This window comes from Cajanus cajan, chromosome 2 (assembly GCF_000230855.2).
Source record: "Cajanus cajan strain Asha chromosome 2, NIPB_CcT2T_4, whole genome shotgun sequence".
Taxonomy (NCBI): Eukaryota; Viridiplantae; Streptophyta; class Magnoliopsida; order Fabales; family Fabaceae; genus Cajanus; species Cajanus cajan.
Genome location: NC_138518.1, coordinates 1,171,121 through 1,191,500, shown reverse-complemented (window position 1 = coordinate 1,191,500; position 20,380 = coordinate 1,171,121). Strand labels below are relative to the sequence as shown.

Sequence of the window (20,380 nt, the reverse complement as noted above, 5' to 3'; positions counted from 1 at the left end):
TGCAAACAATTGAAATGCAATTTTAGTAATTTAAATGTAGAACAAACAAGCATTTTGAAATAGTTAATAAACAAAAACAAAATTATATTATAAGAAAAATATATTCTGTAAAATGAGTCAGGTTTTAAATCTCTAAAAATTATGAGGTCATTTTTCATTCTCCCATTTTTCAACATATGTCATATATGAGACAAAAAGTATAACATTTTTTTGGTACAAGAATCACGTATGACACATTTTTTTGTCAATAAAAATCAGTCAATTTGTAGAGATTAAAACCATAAATAACCTTTATATATTTTATTTTATAAAATAACAAAACAAAACAATTAAAGGGTCAATACTCTTTGCTACAAACTAGTAATTGGATAAGGAATGACAAAGTGTCAGAAAATAGAAACACATGAATAACTAGTTTGTGGTCAAAGTATTTGCTGACATGTAAGGTGAGATACATCCCTGAACCTGAAAAGAAGTCATTTTTTTTTTCATGAGAAGAAGCATACATTATTTAATCATGACATCGTGAATAATAATAATAATAATAATAAATAAATAAATAAATGAATAAAATGTGTTTTAGCACATGTAGTACATTGATGTTCAGCATTATAGGTTCAGGCTTAGAGAAGGACAAATAGAAAGAAGGACGGCAGGTAATAAGCTGAAAATATTATTGATAGATGTAATGTGTTAGAAATAGAATATCTTGACTTTTCCATAAATTAAAATTTGATTATACATAAATTAAAAAACATGTTTTGGAGTAATAAATATGAGAAAACTTTTCAAAATAACTTATGCGTAAGCTAGTTTCATCTTTTGGAAAAAAAAATAATTTCTAAAAGTGTTTATGTAGAAGTTTAACTAAAAAGGTCCTTATACTAATTGGTCAAGTACTACTACCACATCAACAATAAGAATATACCAACTAATATAAAGAAACAGATCAAGAGACATGTTCTAAGATAATTAAATATATCTTAAATATTATCTAACACCACCTCCTTAAAAGTAATAAACCCCAAAACATAAGATAAAGGACATAGCCTAACTAGCAAATGAACATAGGCAACTATCACTCCCTTCAAATCACAAAAGTGTCAGTAACTTTGACCTGAACTTATAATAAGACAGATCCAAACAGCTAGATAGAAGAGAAGTAACTGCAATCCATTTTAATAGGAAAGAATCACCAAGGGAACAGAAAAACCCAACAACCCAATACAGCATAGACAAGAAAGAGAGAAACAATGTTGGACTGCCAATAGTCCAAGAAACTTTGAGCTCCTGCTCCCAAACATGCAATGTCTCCCTTTTGAATGGCCAAAACCACAAGAAACTTGGGACAACTCTTGTTCCCAGACTCGCATCATGACACCCACAGAAACACTTTATTGGCTAAAAACACTAATCTAAGGTGGCTCCAGCTAGTTACTTTCATCCTAGCATAGGCCAAATACCTAGTGGCAGGCAGCTCAATCTTACAGGCAACCACTTCATCTAATATCTCTAGGGATAGCTTCACCATGTTAGTTGTCTTTGCCTCTCACAGAAGCAGCCCTTTGCTCTTATAGATAGAAATATTTAACAGAACACATTCTAACAACTAGTAAAAAAGCTGTAAGACAACAAAAGAAAGCAGTCTGGATAAACATTAACATATTATCTACCGTTTCTACAAAGGAATGTAAAGCAATATCTTGCCTGCAATAAACAAGAGGGAATTTGGATATAGCCATGTAGCAAGAGGTTGACTTTTTCCAAAGAACTATGTGGCACAGGAGTAATGACATAGAGCACACCTTTGACCATGTCAATGCCCCTCACAATCCCTGAAACATAAGAAGTAAAGATGTGTTTAACAAAGGAATATACTTAGAATGACCGAAATACATAACAACTACTAAACTAGAATAGTAACTGTATGATATGTACCAATCATGAATACACTTTTATTTTTCTTTATCTTCTACATTTTTGGAAGTATGATAACCTAAATAGATAGAGATCCGTTAAGCTATATTGCACTTGAGAATTGAAATGTTATTGCAAAGCTAAGAGACACTGATAAACTTGTTACAACTAACAAATGCACATTAGCTCACAGTATTTTTGATTGCCATACTAATACCAAAATTTTGAAAAGTGATTTTATTTACAAGTTTAATTTTTCTTTTATAAATAATTATACTTCTCATTTCATTTACGAGGCATTTGATGTTTTCAAGACTTGTAAAATACAGAATTGAGCATTTTCAGCTAGTTTGCAATACTATTACCACCTAAAAAATTGCTTTTTAAATTTGAAATTTCAATTTTGCGAAATATTTCAGGAAAATGTCCTTCTTTCAGAGCAAGACATAATGAGACATTTTAAAATTCAGTATTCAAATCACCTACCAAGACCAAGACACCATGGTAAATTTTCAAGTCCTTCAGAATCAACTGCTAAGCCAACAATGGAAGCATTCAAAGTGAAGAATATTTCAGAGCTTGGGACCTACAAAGATAAGGATAGACCAAAAAAAAAAATTGCTCTCAGTACCTTAATATAAATAAAATAGATATATGAAATATTGTTCAAATTCCTAATGAGAAAACAGCCAATTTAATATTCATATTTATATTTTATATTAAAAATATTTGAAAATGAATAAAATGCATGAAAACCAAACATATAAAGGGCAGCTCAATCACAAGACTCCACTATTGTGGTTCTTGGGAAGGGTCAAATTTATGCAACTAAAACTTCTAAACCATCAAATCACAAGGAATCAAGCAACCATATATTATAACTGAGGTGTGACTCATAATCAGAACTGGCAACTAGTAAAATTTAAATCAACCTCACAATGAAGATGTTGAATCTTTATGCTTGCAATGGGAACTTCATAAGGACAGTGGGAGGCCAAGGCATGTGCAAGTTCTTTGATCGTAGAAATACTTGAATCTCTAGAAATGCACTGTCTGAAATAAGCCATTATTCGGAATTCACGTAGGAGACGTGCATCCTTCCGAACAATCATCCTAGGGGAACAAATAGTCATATTCTAAGATACTTGATGCATAAAAAATGGAAAAAGAAGAACCAAACTAGCAGCCACAATTGATAAGTTTCTGATCAGGTTCAAACTTACGATCTATTTAACAAGTTCTGATGAGCTGAATTTATTTCAATTAAGTTAATTGTTTCATCATGTTCTCCATCTAACCAGAATTCACCGGAAGGTAGGTTCTTACTTTCCCTGGATATGCTTATCTTAACTACATGTGTTGGGGAAATATATTTCAACATGTCCACTAATACATCATAACCAACACCTGAAATGCAAGAGAACATAAACCATGAACAAGTACTATAAATCATAACAAATGATATATTGCTACCATTCTAGAAAAGAAATAGTTTCTGTGCAGCAAAAGTACAAAAGAAAAGTGAAAAAGCGAGCTTACCTTTCACCCAGCCAGGAGTATTCACAATAAGAGGTAACTCGATCTTAAAAGGATTTTTTCCCTTCTCAGAGATGCAATACTCTTTTTGATAATAATCATACAAGGCAAATACGTAACTTAAGTATGTTGATGGATCTCTCTTAGATGAAACATCACCAAAGAAAAGGCACCTGTTACATAATAAATGACAATTACTGAAGAGATTCCATCACATGTTCAATCAAATCATACCCAACGAATTGCCTAACAGTTACATGATTGAATACAAAGATCCAACACACAATAAGGGCTCATTTAGATAAACTTTTCTAGAAACACTTCTAGGTAAAAAAATAAGAAAGAAAAATGAACTAAGTTTCTCTACAAGCTAATTTATACATTCTTTTGTATTAGCTTTTCCAAAATCGAAATTGGGAGGTGAGTTTTGCTCACATAATGCGTGAAGACAATGCAGTAGCTGACCATATGGCTGGGTTATCTCATGCATATAGTGTCGAGTTTATGCATTTTCAAGCCCCTCCTGGGGTTTGCTGGAACCTGCTCAGGCAGGATGCTATGAGGGCTTTGTAGCCTGGTTTTCCCCCACCTTTGGCAGTTTTGATAAGCCAAAAAAAAAAAAAAAAAAAAAATTCCAAAATTATATTTTTAACTTATGCATAAGCTACTTTTAGATCATACAAAAGTTTATTTCAATTTTCCTTCCTATTTTTTCTCTTAAAAATTTTTCTGGAGAAGTTTATCCAAACATACCCTAAATATCATTCACAACAATGAAAAAAGGCCTCCAATCCTAACCACTGTATCCCCGTCCCCTTCCACGCACAAAAAAAACATGAGACTAGAATGCCTGGGACCCTTGACTCTTACAGCATCGCCAGAAAAAAGGCACAACCGTGTACAGAACAAAATCATATAAAAAAGCATCATAATATAAAATATTGGGATTCGTCAATATAAACAGTGATCTGATGCGAAGACAACTCTACTTAACAAGAAGAATTCAACATGCCTAAACTTCACGTAGTCCAATATACGTGACTACTGAATAGATGTTAAATTCCATTGCAAGTCAGCTGTCTCCTCATACTTCAAATTCAAAGCAACATTAATAAAATCATAAAACACAGATGCAGCTCCCAAGTTATGAGATGAGATAGCACTTCATACCTCTCCGGTGTTTTCATGCATGGAACTGTCAAATCTAAAATAATTGGAAAAAAATGAATAAATTTGAAATAAATTATATAACCTTTTTATGCAAAATTAAGATAGGGATTCACGATCCTACCTGGAGTTACTTTATGAACAATGGTTAGTGAAAGAAAAGCAGGAGGAGTAAACTCAGGTTGGCCAACATCAGTATCCAGATAAGCTACTTTGGGGTATTTGTGCAAAAGGACATTTAGGAGATAGCGGGAGAAGGTTGTTTTCCCACAATTCTTGGCACCGCATATAAGAATAATAGGAGGCCTTGAACTGTATACAATGGACTCTGCAGCCTCTGACCATTGCTCTGGGATGTGTATGTCCGGTGAAGGAGAAGAATCCATCTCTTTTTCTCTGTAAAATTGCAAGACAGCCTTGATTGATAAAACAACTTTTTTTTCAGCGAATTTCCAAATGATGTAAGGGTGGGCATGGTTTAAAGAGATGGATATGATTTACTTAAACCCTAAATCCTTAAAAATAAAACAATTAAGGGTCTGTTTGGTTGTGAAGATATAACATGGTATAATAGAATAATTATCCTATCATTCTATAATTAATTGTTTAGTGCAACAATAAGATATGATTTGCTTATCTTATTGTCTATCATATTTTGTTAGTGTATTTTTATCCTGAAAGGGGAGTTGGGTTAGAAAACAATAAGATAAGATAGATACTCTTCCTACCTCCCTCCCTCTCCCACCACCACCTCTATTGCAATCACCATTGCCACCAGTATCGTCACCACCACACTCACCATTATCTAGTCAATATCGAACACATGATAGGATAACACAATAATGTTATCCACTATGCAGCAAACATTTGATAGAATTAAAACTTACCATGCTCTTGTATTATTCTACTATATCATATCTTGGGCATCAAGCGAATCCTAACACCAATAATTGCTAATGTTTTTATCATGCTCTTATATCCTATCCTATTATATCACCACCAAACCCTAAAACCAATAGTTACCAATATTTCTGATGAGGTTATTCAGAGCTTGCAAGCACGCTAAATATCTAAAATAGATTCACGTTAATTCATCAACACACGTGAGGAACCATACCTGGAAACTATTGATTAGCTAGCTACCTATAAACCACATCCGAGAAAGAAAAACGGCGCTATACATAGATTTTCATGGCTATGATATAGACTAAGCATATGCATAATCATATTATAATTTTTCTAATTCCTAATGGCACACAGAAAATTAAGAAGAAATTTGAATGAAATAGCTTGAGTAAGGGCAACTAACCCAAGGAAGAGAGGGCAAATAGTGGTGTTGAGGTTGATGAACAAAGCAGGGTGAGAGAGGTGAATAAGATTTAAGAGGGGTTTTGTTATTTCGTTGAGACTGGGAAAAGCTAACTTCTATGGTTACTCCAAAAAAAATTAAATTTATATTAATTATTATTTTTAATTTTATATTAAATTATAAGTATGTTTTTATATCTTACTAAAATATGCCATTCCTGTTTTCCTTTTACACTATTATGAAATTATTTTTAATTATTTTTATTTTAATTAAAAGATTAAGTGATTGACCTAAATGATATTTGTAAATGATAATAATACTTATGTGATATATATATATATATATATATATATATATATATATTTAATTTAAACATGTTTTTAAATTTTGTAAAATTAAAAAGTTTTAATTTTGACTCGTATAATTTTTTTCATCTATATAAAATTGGAACTATTATTTTTAGTTGTTGTTTTTTAATGTGAATATTCTTAACTATTTTTTATTAAAAAATTTAAATAATCATATTAAGTATCTTTTATATTTGTTAATGTTATAATGTCCATATTTGATATCTTTTAATTTTTTTTTTTTTTTTATAAATTCTTAAAATAAATGTTATTATCTATTTTAAAGTGATAGTTATTTATTAGAGATTAAAAATAATGTGTTTCAATTTTAAAAAAAAAAAATAAAAAAGTATATATTTTAGTTAAAAAATATTTTAGTGTACTCCAATTTTCCTGTTTTATAAAAGACTAAAAATAATATTTACAAAATTTAAAATAATAAAAAATAAATAAATAATTACAAAGACTTAAATCAAAATTCATTATTTTTCAAAAATTGAACAATTATTTAATTCTAAATTATATCAATAAATATTATAAATATGTTATTATTTTTAAGTTAAAAAGAATATCTTATCTTAAGTCTTAATATTTTTGTTGTTTTCTAACATTATTATTATTATTATAACTGATATTTTAGTTTGTGTAGCATACTAAAATAATTATATAATATATAACTAATTTATAATAAACTAGTGAAAAAGGAAAGTACTATGTGATTATGTGCCTCCATAGCTACTATGTCTCCCTTTGAATATACATGTATTAAAGGAAGTAGTGTTCAGTAATGCAATAATAATTTAAGAAGAAAATTATTATATAATTTTTTTTTGTAATTTTTATTAATTATTATCATATAATTTTTATAAAAGATTAAACGAAAAAATTTCTCTAATAAATTTTCATATATAAGATTTATAAATTAAAATTATATTAATTATATAATATAATAACACATTAATTTAAAAAATGATAAAGACATCATAAAATATTAATCACATTAATTTTAAATTATTGTAGTTTTAAAGTAAAAATAATTTATAATTCACATAAAAATATTAATTATTAAAATTTGACGTGGTATTAAAAAAATAATAAAACATTACTAAAATTAGAATTATAAATTTTTCAAAACTTTTTAAAAAAATTACTTTCATTTATGTCGATAAATTTATGGTATATATTTGTTTTATTTAGTTATGAACATATTTTGATATTAATGTAACATATAATTGTATTATCTCTTGAAATTTTTTTGTTTGGTTCGTTCCTGGAGTATCCGACAGCTGACTAATCTCCTCGCTACGTTGGAAACACTTCAAAAAGTGTGATAGCTAGTCCCAAGATTTAACGTGACTGCATACACAAGTCAGGATTCAAACCCCTGACCTTCCTTAAACGTGAATCAACTTCTAGTGCTGAAAAATATATTTAATAATAAATTATTGTGAAAACATACATTGAAAAAGAAAAAAAAAAAAAAGAAAATCCCGTATAAATATAGGTGAACCAAACATAAGAATACGTAGTTATTTAAAATTTTTCTGAATTTCCCGCCTCTCTTCCAATGATGGCGCCGAAATGGTGGCCATTCATATGAACTCACAGTGCCAAATATATTCCTTGCATTTTCCTCTTCCAAACTCAAACCAAAACCCTAATCCCAATCCTCTTCTCTCCATGCTCATGGACACTCCAAGCTCCCACTCTCTCTTCACGCACGTCGCATCCAGAGAGCTCTTCCGAGGTTCGTAAACGCTTTCTTCGCTTCGAACTTCTCACTCGCTCTTCCTTTTCTCACTCTTTCTCTCTCTCTCTCTCTTCGCAGTTCGTAAACGACCTCGTATGGACGGATTCGTCTCTGGCTTCACCGAAACTGGAGTCGTCGCGCTGCAACACCACGCTGAAGACAGCATTCCTCTCTCCATTTCCTTCTGCAAGGTACTAACGCAAAATCTAACTCATCATAAGGTTCTAAAACCCTAAAGTTCGGTTATGAGGTTTTTGAACTCGTCGGCACTGTTATGGTGTTTGTATCTGTCGCATTTGTATGTAGTTTCATGCAATATTAACCGCAACTGCGATTTCGGTTAAAACTTTCTCTGTATCTTTGCTTATTTGTTTTTCTTGCAGACGTCAAAATTTGCGCATATCCTCGCTGTGTCTGATGAGGACGGGTATGTGAGCTTGTTTAATAGTCGACGTAAATTCTCCGAAACTGCAAGTTTTGAAGAAAACGCAGGTGTTTTTTTTTATTATTATTATTATTTTTTTTTATGATGTAATAAGTAAATAATTGTAGAGGTTGCGTAATTTTGTGGTTTGTTATGTGAGATTTATTTGTGCTGTTTTGCTCTCAGAGGAGGCGAAGATTTGTGATTGGGTTTCGCATCAGAATGCTGTGTTTGATCTCTGTTGGATTAAGGTAGGGGAAATCATTTGATAAATGAAGTAGTCATTAGTTTGAGTTGTTTGTTTTCTAGTGTTTTGTGTATGGATATGATATGGTTTATAATTGTTTGCAGGGAGATACACAGATTCTCACTGCTTCTGGTGATCAAACGGTAAGTGATTGCGTTATGTATTAGCTGAATTGTGGTTGTTTGTTAGCTTAGGACTGCGCTACTGAACTTGTTGATAAGATTTAGATGAAATTGGGAATTTGGATGGTGATTTGATGTTTACTGAGTTAGAATTGAATAGGAATTGTGAGTTTTATAATTGAATATATGAGTAGGTTTTGTTTGAGTGCGTTTTTTTTTTTTTTTTTGAATGTTCTTATGCTCCATTTTTATCTTTTACAGATAAAGTTATGGGATGTTCAAGAACGGAAGTGCCTTGGAGTTTTAACTGGGCACACAGGAAGCGTGAAATCTATGTGTTCTCATCCAACTAATAGTGGTAATGTTTTGTTTTACCTGCATTTCTGCATAGCTATGAGTTTTTCTGCAACTGCAGAGTGCACATTATGTATTATGTATTAGTTGTTAATACTTGTCTTTTCTCCAATTTTTCAGATATTATTATCTCTGGTTCAAGAGATGGATCCTTCCGCATTTGGGACTTGAGATGCAAGTCCACTGCTAGGAGTAGACGTGGAGAAGTTAACATATGGTTAGTGACATTTTCTTATTTGTAAAACTCCTGTAGTAATTGTTTTCTTGATCTGTTAATCACTTGTTTGTATTGATTCTTTTTTAAAATATTTTTTTCTCATTTGTTTGCTTTTCTAGTTCAATGGGTGGTGTCAAAGGAGCACATATTTCATCTCGGGCAAAACGAACTAGGAGGACAAAGGTTTGCTTTTGATAGACCAGTGTTCCTTCACATCTTGCAAATTAAATTTGTTTAACAATTCCTATTTTTTTTCAGACTGCTTCCATGAGTATTACATCTGTTCTTTGTCTCAAGGACCAGGTTTCCATAGCTACTGCAGGGGCGGTGGATAGGTTAGTTGGAAACGTTTATTTTTTCAATGTTTTACTTGAATTAATATATTTTACTAAGCCACTGGTTTATTTCAGCGTGGTGAAGTTTTGGGATACCAGAAATTTGAAAAGTATTGTCACTCAGACATGTCCTTGTCCTCAGTCAACTGAAAAGGTCGGTGGGAACTGTGATGTAAAATAATAGTTTGTTTCTTTATACATTCAAGAAGTTGCCAATTAATGGTGTTGGATAAACTGGGTCATGATTCTTGTGTTCAGTAAAAGGTTATATAATGGACTTATTGTCTCAACTCTAAGAATAGTGTTGAGACCTTAAGTCCATTATATCATAGGATTTTGTTTCCTATTAAAAAACTCGACGAAATAGTCTTGAGTCTTTTGACAGTTCTTTGTTGTCATTTCAGCAAAGCTTACATGGAATATCTAGTTTGTCCCAAGATGACAGTGGACTTCTTCTTTCAGCCTCCTGCATGGATAACCGGTATCATCCTTTGATAGTGTATCTATTTTATTTTTCTGAAGTAAGAATGTACAACAAAACTTAAAATGTACTATTTCTCCTTTTTGTTTTTTGCAGAGTTTATTTGTATGACACTCTTCAACTTGAAAAAGGACCTTTACAATCTTTTTCTGGGGGTCGAATTGAATCATTTTTTGTCAAGGTGAGAGTGTATCTAAAAAAATTTCAGCTTTCAGTTTGTGTCCTAACTCCTAACTTTATCTGATTTTGTGTAATTTCAGGCTGCAATTAGTCCTGATGCATCTAACCTTGTCTGTGGTTCTAGTGATGGAAATGCCTATGTTTGGAAGGTTACATTTTTTACTTTTAATGGAATATTGCAAGTTGGATACTTAGGTTGCATTTGTTATATAATATCACTGAACTTTCAAAATTCAGGTTGACAAGCCTCAGGATGATCCTACTATTTTGAAAAGTCATGATGGTGAAGTTACAGCAGTTAACTGGTAAATTGGAAATCTAGCGTGGTTCCAGTTCTCTTTATTTTAATATGCTTCTTTCTAACATTATTTATTTTAACAGGTGTAGCTCTGAAATTGGAAAATTAGCAACTTGTTCTGATGATTCTACAGTGAGCAAAACTAACCTATTCATTTGAGTTGAAGTTGTACTTGACTTCAACCCAAATATTGTTGCATATTATTTGCAGTGTCTTTCAGTTTGATATTGTATATTAGCCTTTTTTATATATATAAAATGCATCAGATGTTTCTTTCAGCATTGTAATTCTTCTCAAATTGCTCTTTTCAGGTTCGGACATGGAAGAAAAACAATTATGTCTCTAGAACACAGTGTGCATCTGCCATCCGAAGAAGAGTAATGGCAATGCCTAGTATAGAATGCAAAATGCTTTTAAATAATAATGGAAAAAAATACCCAAAGACAGCAGAAGATGCTTTTATATCTGATGATGCACACCACCCAATTACGTCACCCACTCCAATCACACCACCTAAAAGGAATATATCTGGAGGCGATACGAACCAAGTTTCCTCAGGATTTGATCTAATTGAATCGTCTGAAAAAACTCCAGAATCTGCTTTGAAGAGCCCCTCATCCGTATTGAACCCTCCATCCTCCCTTAAGAGAACCATCCGAGACTACTTTTTAGCATCTTCAAGAACCTTGTAGGCTTGTTAAAGCAGTGAAGTTCTGTTGTGAAGTAAGGATTCTTTTGCACATAGCGCTCTTGTTTTAGAGGTAGCATGGGTGGCTTGGAATTTTTGCAGCTCTGTTCTTTGGGTAAGGTTCTTTTTCCGACGTTTTAAACATTTCATTATTTGTAGCTGTATACTTGTGGTAAGGCTTTTGTTGTCGTTTCTACAGGTTATTTGAAATGTAAAGCACATATAAAGGAATTGTTATAGCAACAATATTTGTTTTTTTTACCCAAATTCAGATCAAGGGTGAAAACATGAAAATCTGTACAAATGTTTGCTTCTGCTGATTAGCTAGAGACAACCGGAGTGTGAGCTATATTTACTTGATGTTGATATGAATTCTGATTGTCAAGTTGTGGCCGTTGTGCAATACAATTAAAAAGTGATGTTGAATCATACCTCTTTAATGTGAATGAATGAACTGTTTGAAAGGAAAGCATGGCTAGATAACGCCTGGTGCAATTGAAAGCACGAGAACTGCGGTAGAGAAAACTAATTGCAAATGTTTTATGCACCTTATGCGAAATATCGTGTGGTGGCTTTCTCGTTTCTTCTACGGATCAGCATGTGCTTTCGTTAACCACGTCTCGGTTGCAAACATTTTATGAAACACTAAGAAAATATTGAAAATTATAATATTACTGAATAAATTTGCTTTTAACTTTATAATTTTTAATAAAGGTTTTAATGATTATTTTTTTCTAAAATTGTGGATTTTTGCTCCCCGTATTTGTTGGTCGCGGGTGCACCGTATCTCATTCCCCAACGGAGAGCGAGTGGTGCATGTGAAGTTGTTCGTTCTGCAAATCGTCGTTGCAATGCTGCGCCTAATATATAAATATGGTTCTTATAAGTATTTGATGTGAATTTAGTTACTCATAATTCGTGAAAGGCCGAGCATTTCTGACATTTTGAAAATGTTGAAAAAAATATGAAATAGATACAAGAAAAAGTAAAAATAGAATATTAAAACAAATATATTTTTAAGAAAGGGACACCAAGATTACTATAAAAAAAATTAATTAAAGAAAGTAGTGCAAGATTTCGACCTTTCCTATGATTTTGCCCTTTTACACGATGCTGCCTTAAGATTCGAATATTCCCTACTTTCCTTCCGTCCTTTTATCTTTTTTATGCTTGAAGATCAAATAAAACTATAATACTACACATTGTTGCGAGTGTTTCATATAGCTCGTCTCAATCTAATCTGGACAGCATAATAGCATTAAAAGCGTAGTCAATGTAAAACATTATTTTCAACAAAAAAAGAATGCCGATATAAAATATTGTATGTGGTCTGATGACAAATATAAAACTTAGTCTAATCCCTGTAATAATGTTGAACAATGTACGTGATAACTAATATATAAAATTAAATTAAATAAAGTCATAATTAAAAATAATAATTAATATCACCAGGGGAAAAAATATCTTCTAAAACGACGATTAAAAAGGTGCAAAGGGATTAAGGGAGTACTGAAGTAGTTGTAGCAAAATCACGTGTTAACTTTAAATGAATTCATATTCACATTTAACAATTTTTCATTAACATAGATACATGGCAAATTTGTAATGTTACATCTGGGAGACAGTGATTCTGTGTCAAGTGTGTTGAATTCTGAGTGACACAGTAACACCATAATGTAATAATATAACATTACTGATTAATGTAAAGCTCTTGTTTGACAATGGAATAACATCCAATAAGGCTTGTGGGCTCCACAATGAATTGTTCATGAAATGTACCCATTCTTTTGCTAGGAATATCAATTCCAAGATCCTTGAAGTTTGGCAAGCCCTCAACTTGAATGCCATCTCCACATATGAGGAATTGGTTTCCAACTATGAAGGATCCTGATACCCTGATTGCAACTCCATCTTCACCATGAGCACGGCATTGAAGCCTCTCAACAACATGCACCAACTTTTCAGGAGGCCAGTCACCAACCAATGTAGTTCTAATACTTGATAGAGATGTGAAGATATCACTTGGACCACAATGTTGTTTCCCAGAGAAACTACAAAATGTAAAAGGATAATGTTATTATTGTTACTGAGGTCAACAAAAGACTTTGGAAGGGAGTTCATAAAATGTCATTATCCATTTTTTGATATTCTAAACTGATTAACCATAGATCTACTCAGTTTGACCAGGCCATTGATATAGTGGACCAAAGTAGATCATAACAGAGCTTAATTAAGAACAAAATTTGCTGCCCTTATAGCAGCAACTTTCTTTCAAGTGAATTGTTTCTATTGTATTTCTTTTAATCGTAGTAGAAACAGAGTAAATTGATACAGATGACATTTTGTTGATGCAGAAATAAAACATACAAAACATTACGCACCTGAAAATTGAGCTTTCACTATATAAGCTCTTTGTATGTTGCCACAAATCATCAGGTCCATCAAATAGCAAGTAGTAATGTATTGTCAACATCTGAAGAGAAAAATGCAAAGTAAAATACGTTCCAATAGTAAGTACCAATTGAAACCTCTCTAAATCTCTAAAATCTTGACATAAACAGTTACCCACATAAGAAAAACAGTGAATCCAAGCGAAACAAACTAATGAAATTTTAATTTTCTTCATTTTGAACTCAAATGAATGTTTGGTGTTGTGAAGGGGGGGTTGTCATTTTATTTAGACATAGTTTGCAAGAAGGCCTAAAATATATAGTGCATCAAACCAACCCATGAAAAACGAAACTTCACACTCTTAAGTATGTCTGCTCAAATAATAGAGATAAAAATTGGCAGCCACTTACGTCTGCTAAGTCCTTCATTCTTTGTGTAGGATCAAAAACGCTTCGAACATATCCCTCTAAATCTACCTTGTCATTCTCATACTTAGTGATAAAGGGGTGCAAAAGCAGCTGCAATAGGGCAACACTGAATTACCAACTATGTAATCTGTATTTAATGGTTAGAACCAACACATTCTGAAGAAAAATAATATATTTTTCACCAGACAAGAATCCAAATGTCAAAAGGAAAGAAAATGAAACGATAAATGCGCGATCACCAAAATATTTGTGTTTAAGGTAGAGTGGTAGAAAAAGCATAGAACACTGAACAACCACAAAATAGCATACGGCAGATGCTAGACATCATGCTAATATCATATTAAGGTTAATCGCATTTCTCTCACCCGCTCTGCTGTTGGCCTAATATCTGGATCCTTCTGTAGGCAAACATCAACAAAGGAGCAGAATTCAGGTGAAAACTTGTTTTTTGTCGGTGATGGTGATGGATCATCCAGGATCTGTCACGAAACTAAGTATAATTATTTGCAGACAGAAAATGTACATCTGTGGAATCAGATTACTAGAATGGAATAGAAGTTCGTGGCAAACAACTAAGAATTTATGTGAAAAAATCAGGACGAGTTATTTTGACTTTTGAATACATTGTATGCTAAAAAACTAAGAATTTATGTGAAAAATCAGGATGAGTTATTTTGAGTACATTGTATACCATTGATACTACATATCATATGAATTATCTCATTTATCTGAAATTTATGGGATAATTGCAATGCTAAATCAGATATACTTTGCTTCCTTTTGCGTGATTAATGCTATTATTACTTCTGATGAAATTTTTCTACAAGTGACAAGAAAAAAGACGTGAAAACAATGATCACCTAGGATGTTTTTCCCAGACAACATGAACATTCAATCATACTAAAGGAAAAAAAATAAGCATTCACACACATACCTGCAACATAAGATTGACAGGACCTTCATTAGCTGTATATGGGAATTCTCCTGTCCCACACTCCAGAAGAGCAAGACCCAGGCTCCAAATATCAGCTGGATAAGAATAGCTTTCATTTCGAATTCTCTCAGGTGACATGTATGTAACAGTTCCAACAAATGTAGCACACTGCAAAGTAGCAATTTTTTTATGAAGAGGAACAGAATGGTTATAAATTTATCATAATGATCAAATGATTAAGTTGACATTTGCAAACAATTATATGGAAGCAGTAAGTGACAATAAATTAAATCTGATAGAATATACTAACCATTGCCACTGAATTCTCCAAGCCAGCACTAATACCAAAATCAGTGATTTTTGGCTCCCCTTTGAGATTTACTAATAGATTAGCAGGCTTTATGTCTCTGTGAACTAGATGTCTGACTCCATGCAGATAGCTTAGACCCTTCAAAAAGATAAAAAGCCAGTAAGCATATCTTTGTGCTTCTTGAAATTAAAAACTGAATAAAATTACAAGATTATTTTCCTTACATGTAGGAGCTTTTGAAACATGGATGACAAAATAGGTTCAGGTATCCTTCTATGCATTCGCAAGATATCTGCAAGTGATCCTCCATCCATGTACTCCAAAGCTATGCTTATCTGTCCAGAATCTGGGGTGTAAAATGCCCCATGAAATTCTACAAGACCCTGATAACAAGGTGCTTCGCATAATGTCCTTATCTCAGTAAGGAGTTGCTGCCTTTTCTCCTAATTGGTACAAAGAAATGCAACCATCAGGCAAGCATGTGATAAGGCCTTTTTAACTTTTTTGTGATTTTCTTGGAATCATTCATTGTTGCCCTGTTCTTATTTGGAGTCAGGTGCAATATATAGTGTACTACAGTACATGATTAGAAATCACAAAGATTATAAAGAGAGTTTAAATTTTATGCACTATAAGTGTAAATTTTTTTTACATAGTCAACTAATTAAAAATAACCCTTGAAATAACTTCTAAAGTAATTATTACAAACCAAAAGTTGTTAGCTCAAGTGGCCCGGCACTTGTACTCCTTAATCAAGAACCAGGGCTCAATTCTTGACTTGGATATGGAGTCACGATAGTTGGTACTACTTTACTCCTATAAGGACAGGCTCAATAGGAAGGAGTAATACTTCCTTATATAACCAAAAAAGTAATTATAAATAATGTATGTACTGCCAATATACAAAATTTTTCCACTCATCAAATTACTAACCACCATGTATGATAAGTTTATTGATTTTTACAATATTTATCTTAAAAATATTACTACCAACGATTTCTAATTAGTTGACAATGTAAACAAATTTGCACAACCAGTGCATTAAAATTAAACTCTATTACAAAATGTCATCAAACCAGCCTGAAAACCGGATTAAACCGATGAAATCCAATTTTCAGACAGACCAGTGACAAGTTTGTGTGCATGTCGCTCAAGGCTCTTGACATGTTTGCGTGTGCTTCACAAGAGGAGATGCGTGCGGCTCGAGGTACAAGTGATGCCCAAGGAGGTACGGACTCAACCCTTGCACCCCATGTTGGGGGCACTTCAACTTACCACCGAAAAACTTCACCACTTCAGTAGCTTGTTTAATATGTGATAAAAGTAACATGTTTAGTATATTGACTCATGATTCAATTAGTGACCTACTGGTTCGACCAATAATCCACTAACCCAGTACCTTGACCTAGCCGACCACCAGTCCAGTTTTGATAATATTGCTCTATATAGTGTGTGCATTGTAATTAGGTTCTTGTAAAGAACTAAAAGTAACATGAAAAGGCATAGTCCTACCCAACATGACATGAAATTCAAAATTCAGACTACAATGTGTAAGCTACGGGCAAAAATACCACAAGAATCAAGGGCAGGAAACAAGAATACCTTCTCAAAGATATTGATCTTCTTCAGTGCCAGAATCCTATGTGATGGTATATGTATAGCTCTCTGCACAACACTACTAGCACCACTCCCTATTGCTCCAAATATTCTCATCTCATGGGAAGCACACTTATACGTTTTCTCACTCTGATCAGTTTCATCCACAGACCTAGACGTGCACTTCTGCAACCCAAGCTCGTTGATATTGTACACCCCATATGATCTACTCAATAAGTTCACAGTCCCACCATCCGAAAACTTGTCAACAAACCAAAACCAGAAAATTCATATTAGACAAAACCATTCATACCCATTTCAATATTATTAATTAATATCATGTTTTGATAAAGAGTAGTGAGTGAGAGAGGGTTACTGTGTAAGAATCACAAGGGTCCAAGGTTGGACTTGACGAGAAACCCTTCTCGGCGTCGAATAAAGGTGCGAGCTTTTTTCTCAATTCCTCCAACCCAGACATTGTTTTGAGGATTCACATCAAGAAAATTGAAGGGGTTGCGAAGGAAACAAACCCAAGAGCTTTTGCGGTTCTAATCTAAACAGTGGTTTCAGTTTCAACGTGCGATTTAAGGTTTTTGTGTGGAAAGGAAAAACGAAGTAACAGAATGTGTTGGTGAGATTGAAGGTACAAGGTGGGTGGATTTTGTGTCTCGCACCAAAATCAAACGTTGCATATAACAAAAATCAGAGTGCCTTTTATTTTTATTTTTCATTTTTCCCTCGCAAGCGGTTAATGTTTATAGCATTTTATTATTTTTTTAACACATTTCTTTTCCGTTAAAATTTATTGGATATTACAAAATTTGATGAGTTGTATTGAAGGAATCTCTTTGATAATTTTATAATTTTTTAATAAATTGTAATTGACAGAAAATATTGGTCAAAAAATAAAACTAATAAGAGTATATGTTAAAAAAAGTACGTTATTAACTGAATTCTCTATCGTTACATAAGTTGTAAAGGATAGTTAAGTAGTTATACAAAAACAAAAATATATAAAAATAAGTTGCAGAGGATAGAGTGTCTTTATAAATAAGATTTTATGTTTAAATTTTGAGTATAATAAAAATGTGATTGAATTTTTTTTATTAAAGATTATCAACAAAATTACATAATTTATAATATTTTCAATCAATAATATGGTTACTAAAAAATAATTATATAATTATATTTCTAAGTTAAGAGTCTTTTAACTTCATTAAAAAATTAGTTAATTAATTAAAAGTAATAAATTTAATAAAACTGTGTATTATTTTACAAATTATTGAAATTTTTCATTCACTTTTTTCACTTAATTATCTTTTATCTGATTAATTAATGGGTGCAAGTCATAATGTCCAATTTTAATAAAAATATATAAATTCAAGTTATTAATTATTTTTCACCTAATTACTTCTAGTAATAGAAGTTGAGATAATATCTATAAAACTTATGTAGATGTTTAATATCTAACAAAATTTTTCATGCTTAAGAATGATAATTCTTAATAATTATGAAAAGGGAACTGCTACGGTACCATGAAAACTGAAAGATTTTGGTACATCACATTATATGAATAAATAAATTTTAAAAAATAAATTAAAAATAACATAAATTTTAGATTAAAAATTTATATAAAACAAATCAATCAAAAAGACTAATTCAAAACAAAATAATCAAAAGGTCAATTTTCATAACAAATTTTATTTATTCTGACCAAATTAAAAAATTAAAAACAAAAAATTATAATAATATTATAAAAACATTAAAATAAAAAAATAAATAATATAATTGAAAAACTAATTTATACTATAAATTTAAAAAAGTTATCACCAAAGAAAAATTAAAACATATTAACAAAATATTAATATTAAACTTTTTAATTATAATAGATACTATATTAAGATATAAATTAAAAAATTAAAAATAATATAAAGATACAGATAAATTATTAAAAATATTAAATTAAAATAAAAATAAAACAAGTAATTATAAAATAAAAATAAAAACAAAATGACTGTTCCGGTACCCTCACAATTATAGTGGATACCGTAGAATTTCTCTTATGAAAATTTATTTAGTTGATCATAAATATTTATAAAAATATTTTTAAATATTATTTTGAAATCAAATTTTTTATTATATTAAATAAATAAATAAAAATAACATGACATTTTTATTATATTAAAATTTTATTTTTATTTTAGAAAATTTAGTTTTTCATCTCTCCACGAAAGTAATTACATGAAAAACTATTCCTAGAAAAATAATTTTCATGTCCCAATGTTAAAAATTAAAAAATATGTTTGATTTAACTATTTTTAATAATAAATTTATAATATATATTCTCAAATTAAAATTATTATATTATTTATTTAAATAAATAAATAAAGCTAGCATCACAAAAACAAATATATATATATATATATATATATATATATATATATATATATATGTGTGTGTGAAATATGACTACCACTTATTTTGAATAATACAAATCAGAACAGTTTTTTATGATCTAAGGTATTTTTTTTACATATGATTAAAATATACATGTCCTTAAAATATGAATAATTCATTTAACTTTAATTTATATTCTTTTACTTTATTAAAACATAAAAGGAAGTTGATTTTTTTATTATTATTGAGGATTTGATGGATTTAAAAATTTGTATTATCAATTCAAACTCAAAGAAAGAGTCAAGGTGGCATGGTGAACCAACCACGAAACTGCATCGCTTAATTTTCATTTTCTTTGAAAACATCGAAAATGATGCTTTTTTATTTTCAGTTTTAACCTTTATTTTAAAAATATTTTGTAAAATAAATCAGAGAAATAGTCTTTGGCAATGGCTTCAAGTTCCATGTGCTCATTCTCAATTACAGTGACTAAGTCATGGAGATTATCAATTATATTAGCATCACCTTTTTTAAACCATAATTGTTTGGCCTATTGCTTCTAGTGAGCTTCCTCATTCTGTGATAATTTGAACTAAGTTTACATTGCAATCTCATGTAACAAAGACATCCATTCTTAGATTCACAATCTCAATATTCTCGAACATCTAACAATTTATTGTAGAACTGATTGTTACGACCCATGTTTCCACACGTACTTGAAGGTGATTGTATTACATTCTCTTACTTATTTCTTAATCTTCTATTTTTTCAGCCTGACATGAATCCTCATGTAGCCTCTCCAGAAGTTAGAATTATTCTTATCATCGTACTAAAGAAATTGTCCAAGAAAATTACCCAAGTTCTTTCCCATGACAACAGACATAAATATATCCTGCAGGTAAATTATGGACCTGAACCCAAAAGGCTGCATGGTTCAGTGGTATATTCCTAG

At 31.2% G+C, this 20,380-nt stretch overlaps 3 protein-coding genes across 3 annotated transcripts; 1 reads left to right on the top strand and 2 right to left on the bottom strand.

Moving 5' to 3' along the window:
* Nucleotides 1-272: 272 nt before the first annotated feature.
* Nucleotides 273-6,056, bottom strand: LOC109809438 (polynucleotide 5'-hydroxyl-kinase NOL9). The gene is made up of 9 exons (XM_020372754.3): nt 5,930-6,056; nt 4,745-5,016; nt 4,624-4,657; nt 3,457-3,626; nt 3,141-3,324; nt 2,850-3,030; nt 2,404-2,503; nt 1,708-1,835; nt 273-465 (listed from the first exon to the last, which is right to left on the bottom strand). Exons 2-9 carry the CDS (start codon nt 5,004-5,006, stop codon nt 412-414), a joined length of 1,113 nt encoding a protein of 370 aa, XP_020228343.2. The 5' UTR covers nt 5,007-5,016; nt 5,930-6,056; the 3' UTR covers nt 273-411.
* A 1,757-nt stretch (nt 6,057-7,813) lies between these two features.
* Nucleotides 7,814-11,841, top strand: LOC109808827 (Transducin/WD40 repeat-like superfamily protein). The gene is made up of 17 exons (XM_029273218.2): nt 7,814-8,023; nt 8,105-8,217; nt 8,410-8,518; nt 8,637-8,701; nt 8,802-8,840; nt 9,081-9,177; nt 9,294-9,390; nt 9,510-9,573; nt 9,649-9,725; nt 9,801-9,879; nt 10,130-10,206; nt 10,303-10,387; nt 10,467-10,535; nt 10,624-10,691; nt 10,768-10,816; nt 10,996-11,487; nt 11,572-11,841. Exons 1-16 carry the CDS (start codon nt 7,858-7,860, stop codon nt 11,374-11,376), a joined length of 1,635 nt encoding a protein of 544 aa, XP_029129051.1. The 5' UTR covers nt 7,814-7,857; the 3' UTR covers nt 11,377-11,487; nt 11,572-11,841.
* A 1,049-nt stretch (nt 11,842-12,890) lies between these two features.
* On the bottom strand, nt 12,891-17,722 carry MKK3 (mitogen-activated protein kinase kinase 3). Its single transcript, XM_020373245.3, has 9 exons — nt 17,408-17,722; nt 17,038-17,292; nt 15,660-15,878; nt 15,436-15,573; nt 15,126-15,293; nt 14,557-14,670; nt 14,174-14,281; nt 13,754-13,845; nt 12,891-13,423 (listed from the first exon to the last, which is right to left on the bottom strand). Exons 1-9 carry the CDS (start codon nt 17,507-17,509, stop codon nt 13,063-13,065), a joined length of 1,557 nt encoding a protein of 518 aa, XP_020228834.2. The 5' UTR covers nt 17,510-17,722; the 3' UTR covers nt 12,891-13,062.
* Nucleotides 17,723-20,380: the final 2,658 nt, after the last annotated feature.